At 39.7% G+C, this 14,835-nt stretch overlaps 1 protein-coding gene across 2 annotated transcripts in view; it reads left to right on the plus strand.

Annotated features, from left to right (window-relative positions):
• The window catches only part of nav2a (neuron navigator 2a), a 201,212-nt gene that overhangs the window by 1,619 nt on the left and 184,758 nt on the right, over window positions 1-14,835 (plus strand). The window contains exon 2 of one of the 2 annotated variants that reach the window (XM_058089756.2): window positions 151-765. In XM_058089756.2, the coding sequence (XP_057945739.2) occupies window positions 685-765 (81 nt within the window). In that variant the 5' untranslated portion in view covers window positions 151-684. The remainder of the gene's footprint in view (window positions 1-150; window positions 766-14,835) is intronic. The other variant, XM_058089757.2, reaches the window with a different exon arrangement.

The raw sequence follows: 14,835 nt of genomic DNA on the forward strand, positions 1-14,835 counted from the left end.
GCCTTTGGCTGCAACACTCGGGCAACCCTGCTAAAATCGAGTTGAATTCACGTTAATGGATGGATAAACAAATGACCATATTTTTGTGGTGCCTCACCTTTTTATATGGAAAAATTAATTTGTTTTACCAATTGTCTTTCTCTACACAAGCAGACATTCACTACAGGACACCAGACCTTTGAGAGATACCATCTTAACTCCACCTTTGCTGCTCTTGCTCTTAAATTGGTGAATGCTCCTTGGAAAACCAAGCAGCGTATAATCTCAAGCTGACTCTTGTCCAAAAGAAAGGATTATGATAATAATACCCTCCAAAATCTCCATGGCTGCGGTGGTACTCTTGGAAGACGGAGGGATCCTGCTGGTATCTGGTTTCCATCGTCTGCCGTGATGCTCACTTCAGGCCAGGCCAAGAACTGCACATCAAGAAACGCTATGAGTGAAACAAGGCTTATGGCTGAGGCTGGACCCTCTCAGAGATTGGCTGTCATCTGTTTGATGAAGCACAGTTGATGGACAAACCATTTTTTTCCCAATTCTTGGATATATGTTCATGCCTCACTGCTACAAATCAAGTGGGAAGTGGACTGAAATACTTTGAGCGGGTATTTCGCTTCAATCCCTTTTGTAACTGCTGGATGGTCTGCTGTGCAACAGCCTGAATACTCGCCCACTTATGGGAAGATGGAGGCAGGAGCTGATGTTTGTCCAAAACAGCACCCCAGGAGGAAACCTGTGTTGCATGGCTTGGAGGACCAGAAAAGGGTAAGTTCATCCTCCATATGTACAGAACCGTATATGCTATGTACAGTACCGTATATGCACCTGTCTACTCTTTACTGTGTGATGGTTTAGGGCAGTGATTTTCAACCACTGTGCCGCGGCACACTAGTGTACCTTGAGAAACCGTCAGGTGTGCCGTGAGGAATTATCCAATATCACTTTTTATAATTAACATTTATTAATCATCATTTGCAAATATTATGTCAATAGTATACATGGACCCAAATATTCCAATTGCATTTGGTTTATTTGCTCAAACGGAAAGAATTGAACAGGGATGGAATATTCCTTTAACCAATCCGATTGAGGTATCTTGTACCCGCTCAAACGGAAAGTTGTCAGACTGCGTTCTTCTTCGTGGTGTTTTTCTTCTTCTGTTGTTTATTGGCGGTTGGCAAGCAGCTTTCGTATGCATTACCGCCATCTGTGGAACAGAATCTAAACCCTTCTATACTTTATTCACAAGTGCAGTTTTATTAAAAAATAAAATATATATCTATATAAAACATGTCCTGAGTTTAATTATAAAATATTAGCAAGATTGAATTTGATCTTTTCCTGTTTAAATTTATCCCGGGTGCGTTCTTTCAGCGCATGCTCAGATATGACGTAACACGCAGATCCAGACGTTCTTCACTTTTAAAAATGGAGGCCAGCAATCGGCACTGGACTAAGCAAAGTTTGTTTTTGATTCAAACTAAATTTCAAGACTGGACAGACGAAAAACTGGCAATACGGAGTTATTCCAACAAGTGAAAGAAAAACTCCGGGAAGTCGGTATCACGTGATGTTGATGTTTACGTTTTACTGGGCATGCCCTATTGACTATTCTGGTTGATTTTCACGGCGCATGTAGACAAGAGATTGGAATATTCCTTTCTATGGATACCATTGTTTCCCGAAAGGTCATTCGGAAAGAGAAAAAGTGGTGATGTAAAAACGTGGCTACTGTGGAGTGTCTGTGGTGTAAAGACTGGCAGAGCAATGTAATATTGGTCCGTGTGGCAACACCTACCTTGTTCCTCCGATAGACTTATTGATGCACGTGTGAGGTCGTGGTGACATTTTGGAACATTTTTGGTTAGATTTTTCCAATGTAAAAAAATGTGCCATGGCTCAAAAAAGGTTGAAAAACACTGGTTTAGGGCACAGCAATTGGTAGCACAGATAAACAGACCATCAGATGTTTGACTGAGCAAAACAGTGTGGATTTTTAACACCGCAAATACATATGTAAAGAAATATGCTCTCCAAAATAATTATTGTCTGACAATAACCAGGAAACCAAATTCAAGAGAAAGCATGGCAGTACAGATTTCAAACCAAAAGATCAGTGAAGCCAAGAAGGATCTTGTCTGACGTTTTGTGGTTGTGTGAAATTACTTAGGTTGTCTGCCACTGAGCTGAATGGAGGACTTGATCCTATGACTCGTTTTCTGCATTTTCCACATACGCCATGACTCCACTCCACGTGAAGCCCATTGTTCGCAATTCCAACTTATTTGTAATCTTATTTGGGGAAATCTGACAGCGCTTGTCTCGTTTGTGTGCACCCTTTGAAAAGTCTTACACTTGTTTTCTTGATGGATGTTTGACCCATTCAGTTAACAAGCTTGCGTGGTATTGATTAACTGTACTTTAGCGTTTCTCTTCATGTGGACGGAGATTGTATTTGTCCACCTTGACTGCTTCTTGCTGACACTTTAGAGGTGGGTGACCTCATTTGGACATCCATGGACGTATGGGCGCTTTTACCATATCTGGTTCAGTATCAGATCGTTTTGGTTGCTTCTGCTGTATATATTGAAAACAGGTATATATATTGAATAATCTCTTTAAATTATTGATTTAATCAGGTGTGTTAAATTAGTCACTGGGGATTATGTAGAACATGAATATTAATTGGTTCAAGCATAGTAGCAGCTGTTGTTCTCTAAAGATGAGCCTTTGGATGCTAAGTGACACACAGACCATCACAAGGATTTGGCATCACTGTCTAGTGTCTTGTGGAGCTTGATATGTATGTAATCCCACCCAACCTGCAATATTGTTGCTGTGGTAACCAACACTAATGGCATTCACAAATTGAGTTTTTGCCCTCTTGCATGCTCAATGAGTTATCCGCAGTGACACGTGTAGATGCCTTTTTGAAGCCCCAGTCGGTGCATCGAAGTGGCATCATCATGAATCAGAGACTAGACGAGGCCAGGTGCTCTCCAGGGAATTAGGCTGAGCCGATGCTCACTTCTATATGGACATGAACTGAACCGAGTCAATTGAAAGAGTAGCCGTGGCAGGCTCTCATTGTTGGAATATTAGCGCAGGCGTCTGTGCAGTATGGTTTCATATCCCCTGACAATTACCCTGGCTCTGTGAGATCTAGGTGCCACGTATATGCAATACCAGGCAGCACAAGGTAATTGGATTTTGTTCACTTTGTAGGTTTATGTTCTCATATGTCCCCCGTGCCACATATTCATTTTCTTTAAGTAGCAATCATGGGCGTACATGGACGGCAGAAAGTGGTTTCTGGCACATTCACAATCTCACTGGATGGAATCAAGACTCAAGATGTTATCCCACAAGTCTCACATTATAGTCATAGTAACTTCTTAAAACCTCTTTAGAAGACCTCAAGTATTGAATGAGGAATGCATAACCATGACGTTTTCTTTTATGAAAAGAACAGCATATATTCAATAAAGTGTATAATAATGCACCCCATAGACCAGGGGTCTCAAACTCAATTTACCTGGGGGCCACTGGAGCTAGGGTCTGGGCAAGGCTGGGCCGCATCAGGTTTTCCAAAAAAAAACCAAAACGCATTTATTAAAAACAGAAAAATGAATAAACTTTGCTTTGGTTTCAATTTTCTACAAGAAAAGCTCTGATAAAACATTCCACTGTTCTCAAATATCTTACTTTTTATTTTTCTACACAAAATAAGATGAAAAATAAACAAATCAAGAATAAAGCAAATCAATCAATCAATAATAAATAAATATAATAATAATAATAAAACTGCAAATAATAAAAACTTAAGAAACCACATATAGTTGGTGGGTAGACAAATTATTTTTTTCAGATTAAAATGAACAAAGCATTATTAGAGCCCTGTAGACATGACAAAACACGACTATAGTCACATTTATACTCTTTTTATTCACAACATATTGCGCAACTGCAGGGTCTTGAGACACATGCTAACTCGCAAACTAGAGAGCTAGCGACCTAAACGGTAGCCTTCAAGTTATTTCCTTTAAACTTAAATAGCCAAAAACTTACCACTTCCACACGGATAGGGAGGATAACTATTAACAGTTATTTAACCTTTAACATGAACATTAATCAAACGTAATAATTTTTTCTGGGTACATGATACCATACAGCATCCATATCAAACTTGCGCGGGCCGCACTAACTTTCATATCAAGGCGGGGGCCTCAAACCAATGTCCTGCGGGCCACATTCGGCCCGCGGGCCGCGTGTTTGAGACCCCTGCCATAGACTATATTATTATCCTCAGATAAATAACTGATTTCACTCTGATGTCTAGTCAAATGTCCAGCTGTCTCCGATATTAAAATTTAGCATGTTAAATCTTCAATGTTTGACTCCTTCCTATTCTGACAGGATGTGTATAAAGAATATACCAGAGAGCTCAGGATTATTATTGTTTCATCTCATTTATTCATTCATTTTCTACCTCTTATCCTCACTCGGGTCACGGGTATGCTGGACCCTGGACTGGTGGCCAGCCAATCACAGGGCACATATAGACAAACAACCATTCACACTCACATTCATACCTATGGACAATTTGGAGTCGCCAATTAACCTAGCATGTTTTGGGAATGTGGGAGGAAACCGGAGTACCCAGAGAAAATCCACGCATGCACGGGGAGAACATGCAAACTCCGCACAGAGTGTTGAATTGAACTCGGGTCTCCTAGCTGTGAGGCCTCACCACTTGTCAACCATGCAGTTCTCATCTCATTTAGTGGGAAGTAAACACATAATTTTTCAATGAGACAAATAATTATAATAAATATTCATTTCCACTTGTGATTACTGACTGCTCATTAAGTGGTGCTTAATATGGTTGGGTGGTGTTATGTAGGATAATGAGGTGTAGTGCATACAGTGCATACAGTCAACAGTGTATATACTGTTGACGTCTCAGCTACAGTACTTCTCAAAAAGCTGGGCTTTTTATTTCAGTCCAAGAATTGATCAGTTCATACTCACCAGGAGACGTGTCATCATTGAACAATACAGTCGGTCTAGGTGGAGTCGCTTATCTTTCACCGGACCCAGTTCAATAACGCCAGACATGATGATAATTGGACAGTGACTCTTCAAGACAACTCTAAGGGAGGTTGTTTAAGTTAGCTTAATTGTTTATTGAACAAATCGTTATTCAGTGGGGATGTTCCGATTGATCGGAGGATAAACGCTTTTCAAAGCCGATCGCAGTAGCAAATGATGGCTAGCTGTAAAGTTATCTCCCTAGTAGCAGTAACTTCTTGGTCTTTGGACTCCAAATATGACTTTTAACACAGGGACGTTTTGTTTTTAAAACAAACAAGCAATGCGGTTAGTGCAGAGCTCGTTTTTGTCCCACGGAGAAGTCACAAGCTGATATCACGTTCGTGGGTACATACCAGGGCTCTACATTAAAAACAAAAATGACTTGCCCATGGGGAATCCTTAAGGTGAGAACTACTTGCCCGAACTTGCCCCATGTAAAATGAAAAGACTGCCATAATGATATCATATATCAATATATGCTGATAATTCATCAGATAATAGTACTGATGCATTGTATTTGGAGGAATGTCTGAAAAATTGTGATGTATGTTAACATGGCATGCCATACTACCTTACACATGGTAGTCGTAGTAAGCAGTGATATTTATAAGTTATTATTGAATAGACACATTTGTGTACTAGTAAAGTGCTTTTAATCCAGAAAAAAATGCTCAATGGTCAAACAATAATTTGTGAAGCAAAGGTGAGAAAAATACACAGAGAAATGGAAGCGCTAGATTTTGTAGCTTGTGCAAAATCAGCACTTGGTATTGGATCTAATCGGTGGTGTTTCATTGTGACCACTTCAAATTGTCACAGCAATGTGATTCACTCACCTGTGCCATCATTTGATTTGCTGCCGCTAATAAAATACTTGTTTAGGAGGCACTGGTTCATCACTTTTTGCTGTTTTCCTTCACAAGTTGTTGAAGAATTAGACCATGTTGGCAGGGACGCCATGATAGATGTTTTCATAGTCAAACGATCACTGATTGGTTGATCACGAACAAGAACGGGTGTGGGTAAAACACGGACCGCGGTCTAAATAAACGATTCTGATTGGTCCATTTCAAGATTTGCAAGGAGTGGTTTGCAAATTACCACCGGAATTACGCAGTCTGTGTTTTACCAACACCCAACAAGAACCGCTTAAAAAAAAAATTCTTAGCAGTATAGCATGCCAAAGTGCACTTGCCCGACGGGAATATCACTGATTGGATTTACTTGCCCGAATTTTGTTTTAACTTGCCCCGGGCCATCGTTACATCGTTATTGCCGAGCCCTGCATACGTACTATCAGTATCCACGGCAATGATTGGTCACATTCATGCAGCATCCACTTATGTGTTGTATCTCTACCATGTGCTTCCTACATTGTTGTTACACAGTGGCCTGCATCTTTGCTCTTGTGAGTGATTGATTTCGGAGAACTGAATTGATATCGGTCTTGATCGATCAATTTTCAGCAACGATGGCGTTGTAGGCTTTTTGCCTAGATGGTTAGAGCCTCAAGAGGGATAACAATTTGTCATTGACAATGTTTGATTGATAGTCTTGTCAGAATAATAGCATGGCTGCAATTTTGAACTAATTGAACGTAATATCAGAGAAGATGACATGATGACTAACGTGCAGACTTGTGAGTAGTGTGTATCATTATATTGGTACGCTCAATATTTTGAAGTATTTACTGAAGGACATTCTGGACTATGATAGATGATTGGTTAGGAATAATATTCTTAGACAGATACCTCAATAAAATAGTAGTTCTAGTGAGTTGAAATCAATCGCATAAGCAAACATGGCTGTCCCAAGAAACACGAGGGCTCCTTAAAGCTCTGGCTAAGCATTTCTTGCAAAGCTGGCAGCTGTAAAGAGAGACACGGGAGCTGTGTTGGTGAAGGACTGTGTTTGTCCAGTCATGCAGCACTGACAAGTGCTGGGGCTCAGGGGTTTGGATTGGGGACCAGGGTCGGTGGGTGGAGTTGGGGCCGGAGTTGGAGCGCTGAGGCTGGGGGTGGGGAGGATGCTGCACTCAGGATGCTGCTTGGCCCTCAGGAGCCATCTGGTCACCACCCTTCCCTGCACCCTCATGGCAGATGAAGGACAGGTGGCTAGGGCTGGTGGGATGGTTTTGACTTAGGGTATCAGACTGTGATTGGCTAACTATGCCCCCCCCCCACCCCCCAAACCTGACCTTTTCACTACTACATGAAAATACTGCAATGTGCTCTCATTAAATGTGTATCTCTTCCCCTCAAGGAATAGCCTAAACCAATAACTATGTGCTGATACATTGCTTTAATCTTGTTTATCTATTTTTTAGCTATTTGTTATTGATTGTTATTTGTTATTTGACATCTAAAATCAGTCCACATTCCTCCGTTTTCATGTAAACAGAATGTTTTTTTCATTTTAATAGGTTTTCTAGAGCTCCAGCTAATGCTAACGTCCAAAAATACTGCAACTATGTGCTGATACATTGCTTTAATCTTGTTTACCTATTGTTTAGCGATTTGTTATTGATTATATGTTTTTTGACATCTAAAATCAGTCCACAATCCTCCGTTTTCATGCAAACTGAATGTTTTTCTCATTCTAATAGGTTTTCTAGAGCTCCAGCTAATGCTAACGTCCAAAAATACTGCAACTATGTGCTGATACATTGCTTTAATCTTGTTTACCTATTGTTTAGCTATTTGTTATTGATTGTTATTTGTTATTTGACATCTAAAATCAGTCCACATTCCTCCGTTTTCATGCAAACTGAATGTTTTTCTCATTCTAATAGGTTTTCTAGAGCTCCAGCTAATGCTAACGTCCAAAAATACTGCAACTATGTGCTGATACATTGCTTTAATCTTGTTTACCTATTGTTTAGCTATTTGTTATTGATTGTTATTTGTTATTTGACATCTAAAATCAGTCCACATTCCTCCGTTTTCATGCAAACTGAATGTTTTTCTCATTGTAATAGGTTTTCTAGAGCTCCAGCTAATGCTAACGTCCAAAAATACTGCAACTATGTGCTGATACATTGCTTTAATCTTGTTTACCTATTGTTTAGCTATTTGTTATTGATTGTTATTTGTTACTTGACATCTAAAATCAGTCCACATTCCTCCGTTTTCATGCAAACTGAATGTTTTTTTCATTTTAATAGGTTTTCTAGAGCTCCAGCTAATGCTAACGTCCAAAAATACTGCACAAGGTCTGTCATGTGGGGTAATGTAGATACTGTATATTTACACGTGCGACCAGAGAAATTCTGCTGTAAGCACCCAGCAGGGTCTGTGACAGTCCGGCTGTCTTGACTCATACAAAATTGTAATCCCTGTCTGTGGGGGGGGGGGGCATGATCAGGCAGTGGGCATGATCTGCATCAGCCAGCTTGAGGAGATTCAACTTGGGTACTGAGCAGGTTAGCTTGCCCCTGTGGCGACGGGATCTCCCCTGATTTACAGTCATTGTGCATATACACAAAGCTCCACACATGAACACATTTTTCCCATAGCCACGAATTCCTGTGGTCATTGTCATTTGTGGATTAGATCTCCTTTCAGTAAATAATCACATTTACTTTCACTGTGTTCTTACCGGTGATTAAGATTCCACAATCATTCATGATTCCTCTCTTTAGACATTTTGTTCAATCTCCAGCCGTCAGCTACCGTTAAGTTCTGTGTTTGTAGAGGAGAATTTATTTGTATGCTGCATTCATAGAATACATTTCCACCAATGTGTCTCTCAGCATGCTGACATGAAGTGATGAATCAGATGATTTCAATGATTTCCTATTTCAAACACCATCCCCCAGTCTGCCTTCATGTGTGACACCTTGGTTGCACTTCTCTGCATCTCAATATCTTTTCTAGTCAGTCCTGGTAGTGTTTTAGAATAAATTGCCTCGACATCATATGGAGGTGGGAAATAGCTTTGTCTACCAGAGGAATACTGTTATTTTTAATTTTTTCCACAGCGTCTGCCTACTTATTAATGCACGTGCTTTGTATGTTAATTTGTAACACTGAAATATTATATCAAGATGTGCTTAATGTGAAACTGTGGAATACAAGTGATTTTAGTTGTTTCGGGTGTTGGATTTAAATACAGTAAAGTCTCGTTATATCGATATTCTCGGGAGTCGGAAAAAATACCGATATAACCGGACTATCCATATATCCGATCCTGCGCCGAACTGCATTAAAAGTGGGCGGATCTTTGATATGGCATGTAATTTTCTCCTTGAGTTCATGGATTGCGTATCTAGTATGCTTTTGTACTACAATACATTTTGTACTACAGTAAATAAAAATAAACTTACGCTGTAGTGATTACCGGTTACCGGGACATAATTCACCCCGGAACATAATTCACCCCGGAACTAGGTGTTGCCACCCTGAGGGGTAGGCGCGAGGGACGGGTGTTTTCCGCTGTGTGTGCTGCACTCTGGTGGTGGAAGTGTGAAAAATAAAGTTGACTGGAAGCAGCCGTTCGCCGTCTTCTTTTTTGGTATTGAAATCCTTAAGCAAAGATTGATTTAAGCTGCTTTTGTATCGATATAAGCAGACCAAATTGGCTGGCGGGAGATGAAAAGGGCATCCTAGTAACCGGATTATCATAATAACCGGGTATCGTACTAACGGAGCTAATTATATCATAAAAGACTAGAAATTTGCCGGGAAATGAAAATAGTATCGTAATAAGTAGTAATTCGTTTTAACCGATATCGATATAACGAGACTTTCGTGACTTTAGAGACTTTAGTGAGGATAAGTGACACAGAAAATGGATGGATGGATGGTTGTCGATCACATGATTTTTCACGGAAATCGGGCGATTGTGATCGGTGGTCGATCAATCGGAGCATCGCTGCTTTTAACAACATAGAAATATGTTTAGCATTATTTATTAAAACCCACAAACTTATTTAATTGACAATTTAAGGACTACTATATGTTTGATTAAAATTTTCAGTTCATTTGGAAGTGTTAATGAACATACAATACGTCTAATTCCTAAATCCTACATCCTGTCCTTTATCGAAATTCAAACCAAAGTAGGCATATTTCAGACATCATTAGAAATGGTGATTAATCATGATGAATTACTTTATCAACTGTGATTAATCTAATTTTAATAATTTCACAAACCTAAAACGCATTATATTTGGATTGATAGAAACCTACATCTTCATGATTTGTTTAGACTTAAAGTGATGGTTGGAACTTTTTGACATGAAGTTGTATGACTCCTCCGTAAGCAATGCAGTGAAGTCCGTCAACAGCGACTCACTCCCCACTTTGTGTCCTGAGCCGAATACTTGTCGGATTTCGAAGGTGGAGAAAATAACACTGTTGACGGACTTCACTGCTTACGGGGGTGTCAAACAATTTCACGTCAAAAAATCCAAACTATACCTTTAAGGTAGCCGTTGTGTTTTGGCCGCTGTTTCTATAATTATAAATAGCTCCACCCTATCTTCTGTATGATGGCCCATTGTTGACACTATAGCGTATTTGATATTGGCATGACAACGGATCAAGACATATTGACAATTGCATATTGCCAGGCCCCTCAAATTGTGACCGGATGCTGCCCTTGCATTATTTCACAGGGTGGAGCAGCAGACATGCTGTAATTGAGCCATCCAGTTCCTCTGGGACCACTAAGCTTGGCATTAGAACAAGATGATTTTCATGTGACTTTATTTGCAGTAGACACTCAATCAATGTGAATGAATGGCAGTTGGGTCAGCATCCCGGTTACGGTTTTGTGTTTCACAAGGCAGCTGGCTTAGCATACAACTAGGACAGGGGTCTCAAACACGCGGCCCGCGGGCCAAATGTGGCCCGCCGGACACTAGTTTGAGGCCCCCGCCTTGATATGAAAGTTTAATGTGAGTGCGGCCCGCGCAAGTTTGATATGGATGCTGTATGGTATCATGTACCCAGAAAAAATTATTACGTTTGATTAATGTTCATGTTAAAGGTTAAATAACTGTTAATAGTTATCCTCCCTATCCGTGTGGAAGTGGTAAGTTTTTGGCTATTTAAGTTTAAAGGAAATAACTTGAAGGCTACCTTTTAGGTCGCTAGCTCTATAGTCGTGTTTCTTAAGTTTTTATTATTTGCCGTTTTATTGTTATTATTATATTTATTTATTTATTACTGATTGATTGATTTTCTTTATTCTTGATTTGTTTTTTTATTTTTCATCTTATTTTGTGTAGAAAAATAAAAAGTAAGATATTTGAGAACAATGGAATGTTTTATCAGAGCTTTTCTTGTAGAAAATTGGAACCAAAGTGAAGTTTAATTTTTTTTTTGGTTTTTAATGGAAAACCTAATGCGGCCCAGTCTCACCCAGACCCGAGCTCCAGTGGCCCCCAAGTAAATTGAGTTTGAGACCCCTGAACTAGGATAAGAAACTGTTTTTCTTTAATTTGAATGTTTGCATTTTTCAGTATTCAATATGGTCACCAAATATTAAAAAGATTAAGATAAGGATCACATGGATAATTGCATTTACACAGGCTACATAGCAGCAGCGAGAAGACCTGACTATTGCATCACAAAGTCAGCTGAAGACAATCAATAGAATAAATCTCCAGACACCCTTGACAATTCAGCATGTGAAAACTGTCTCGGTAAAGGTGCGCCCAGTGTTGCTAATTAGTTCAAGGTCGGCAAGGAGATTGTTGCAAGGGTCAGAATGAGACAAAAGTCTTTGTTCATCTGTAAATTCTTAGAAATTTAAACCCAACTTGTAGTCAGAAATATGACACTTCTGTACTGATTTGACATCACAGCATGTCAAACAACATTGACCTATATATTTGCTTCCTAAACACTTACCCAACTTGACCTTAGCCATCACAATAAATTGCTGGTATTTTGACAATGGATACTTTTTTTTCCTACAGACTAAAAGAATTCCAGTCAAAAAGAAGACAACTTGCTAGGGTCACAATGTGCTTGTATTACTATTACTCTAATTCAGTCCAGCTACACCGTCCCTTCTCTTCCATGACAACCCCCAGTCTAGTATCACTTGAGCACATAATCAATACAGGCCCTCTGCTGTTATTGATCCAGGTGTGGTGTATACACAGCTGCCGTGCCCAGACTATGGCGTCCTGCCTGAAATCAAGCAGCTAGAAACGGACACTTGATCACTAACACCTGCTTTTTCCTCAGCCATCTCCAGGATGTATGAGAACCAAAAGATTAAGAGGATCAACATGATCTTCAAAGCCTTTTGCTTTTCATGAGCACAATTAATTAGACTTTGGGAGGTTATCTGTTTTTTTTTTTTTTCAGTCCCTGACCCTCATTACCAAAGCTTTCAAGAAAGATCACCCCAATAAATAATTGACCGTGTTAAAAAATGTGGAACCATCCACCGAGCAGAGTGTAATCACCACATATTTTCACACAGACTGACTGCATCCATTTTGCAATTAAGTACATTAATTCATTCATTTTCATTCGCTTTTTCCTCACGAGGGTCGCAGGGGTGCTGGAGCTGTCTTCGGGCGAGAGGCGGGGTACACCCTGGACTGGTCGCCACATATAGACAAACAACCATTCACACTCACATTCATACCTGTGGACAATTTGGAGTCGCCTATTAACCTAGCATGTTTTTGGAATGTGGGAGGAAACCCACGCATGCACGGGGAGAACATGCAAACTCCACACAGAGATAGCCGAGGGTGGAATCGAACCCTGGTCCTCCTAGCTGTGAGGTCTGTAATACTTACTGTATAGTGTTTACTTATTCACACCACATGTACACACACATCAGATGCCATCAAGGCATACTATGATGGTGCATTGTCATGAATAGCCTCACCACCATCTCATTATCAAATACGTTGCTGAAGTTAAATGCCCTTAACCATTTATTGTCATTGGTGCTCAGAGGTTGGTAGAAGTGTGTGTTTTCATGTAAGGGTTTCTGTTTGACAGCCCGACACAGGCTACACTAATCGATCACTCCCTTGTCAAACCTAGTGGTGTTCGACTTCTATTTGTCTAGCTTCTTAACCACAGTGACATTCATTCATTCATTCATTTTCTGCCGCTTTTCCTCACGAGGGTCGCGGGGGGTGCTGGATAGACAAACAACCATTCACACTCACATTCATACCTATGGACAATTTGGAGTCGCCAATTAACCTAGCATGTTTTTGGAATGTGGGAGGAAACCGGAGTACCCGGAGAAAACCCACGCATGCACGGGGAGAACATGCAAACTCCACACAGAGATGGCCGAGGGTGAAGGGTGGAATTGAACCCTGCCACAGTGACATTTGATTTTAAAAATAAACAAGCAATGTGGTTAGTTTTGCTTTTTCAAGTGTTTGTTGTTGTTATTATACTAATTATGTCTTGTCCTTCAAACAGTATTTTTGTGTTGTTGTTGAACAATATATTTCCTTTGTCTTCATATTACATTCATCAAATTAAATTCCAGTTTGTGCCAAATAGTTAAAAAAACATAATTTTACACAAATAAAGGCAAGAAAAAGGCAGATCTCACTCATTGATGATCATTATTATGTTCGCATAAATCCCTGATCCCTCATCCCTAAGTTAAGCATTAATAAACTAGAAAGGTATGGAATCAGCGGGTTAGTATGGAACTGAGTAAAAAGCTACTTGGATATCACGAAACAATATGAGAAGCTTGGAGAATATATAAGCAAGCTTGAATATATCGGCATACCCCAAGGTTCAATCCTAGGACCCAAGCTGTTTATTTTAGAAATTGTAAAGGGCACACATTGAATAGGAAGTGAAGAAATGTATGAGCAATAGATGTGAAACAGATGGGGTAGGATTCAATAAGCTTTGCTTCTTCCTACTCCTTTCGGACATGTTGATTTGGGAACTGAATAAGTGATGTATACCAAAGTGATTTTTATGTTAGATGTCCATTTCAGAAATGTCTTCAAGTGAGCCATGCACATTTGGGCTCTATTGTGACATCAGCTTCTCCACCCATAACTCAGAAATACAATTTTCTTTTCTCCTAAGCAACGACATACTACTGTCATATTCGATAAGACGACTACTAAGTAGAGCTGCAGTGTTGTTGGATGCACCGACCATCAGAGACCATTAGATCACCACCCAGCCAGAGAGGACATGAAAGCAAAGTGGAACCCTTTTACGTATAATTATTAGCCTTTCCTGTTGAGGTTCCAGATCTTGGAGTGCAGAGAAGGTCTGTGATATCTTGAGGGGACATTTCAGTCATGCTTGTGATGCAGACCATTTCATTCATTTTGCATTTGCATTTTTTAATTTTATTTTTCCACCATCTCTCCAGCTTACATGTGACCCTGAGTACGATAAGCGGCAGAAAATGTATGAATCAATGATCTGTTGGAGTTTTATATTCCTTGTTATTTCCAATATTTATTTATGATAACTTAATTTTTTTCAATTAAGGGTCAGGTTTCTTTATTAATACTCAAAGGTAAATTAGTGTGCAGTACTAGTGCACTGTGTTTTGCTGTTCTGTTTTGATAAGCACATATGAAGCCTGTAACAGCATGTCAACACATCCTAATGTATTGGTTGTTATGTGTCTTGTCTCCAATCTCCATTTTTCCCTTCCTTTGGTAGAAATGTTTATTCAAAATCCAGTCATGGGAATGGTGAAGTGATTGGATGGCAGCTTTGAGTGAATATATGGATTACTCTGATTTTTTTCTGTTGTTCCTTCTTC

This window comes from Doryrhamphus excisus, linkage group LG13 (assembly GCF_037039965.1).
Source record: "Doryrhamphus excisus strain RoL-2023G ecotype Guam linkage group LG13, RoL_Dexc_Guam_v1.1, whole genome shotgun sequence".
Taxonomy (NCBI): domain Eukaryota; kingdom Metazoa; phylum Chordata; class Actinopteri; order Syngnathiformes; family Syngnathidae; genus Doryrhamphus; species Doryrhamphus excisus.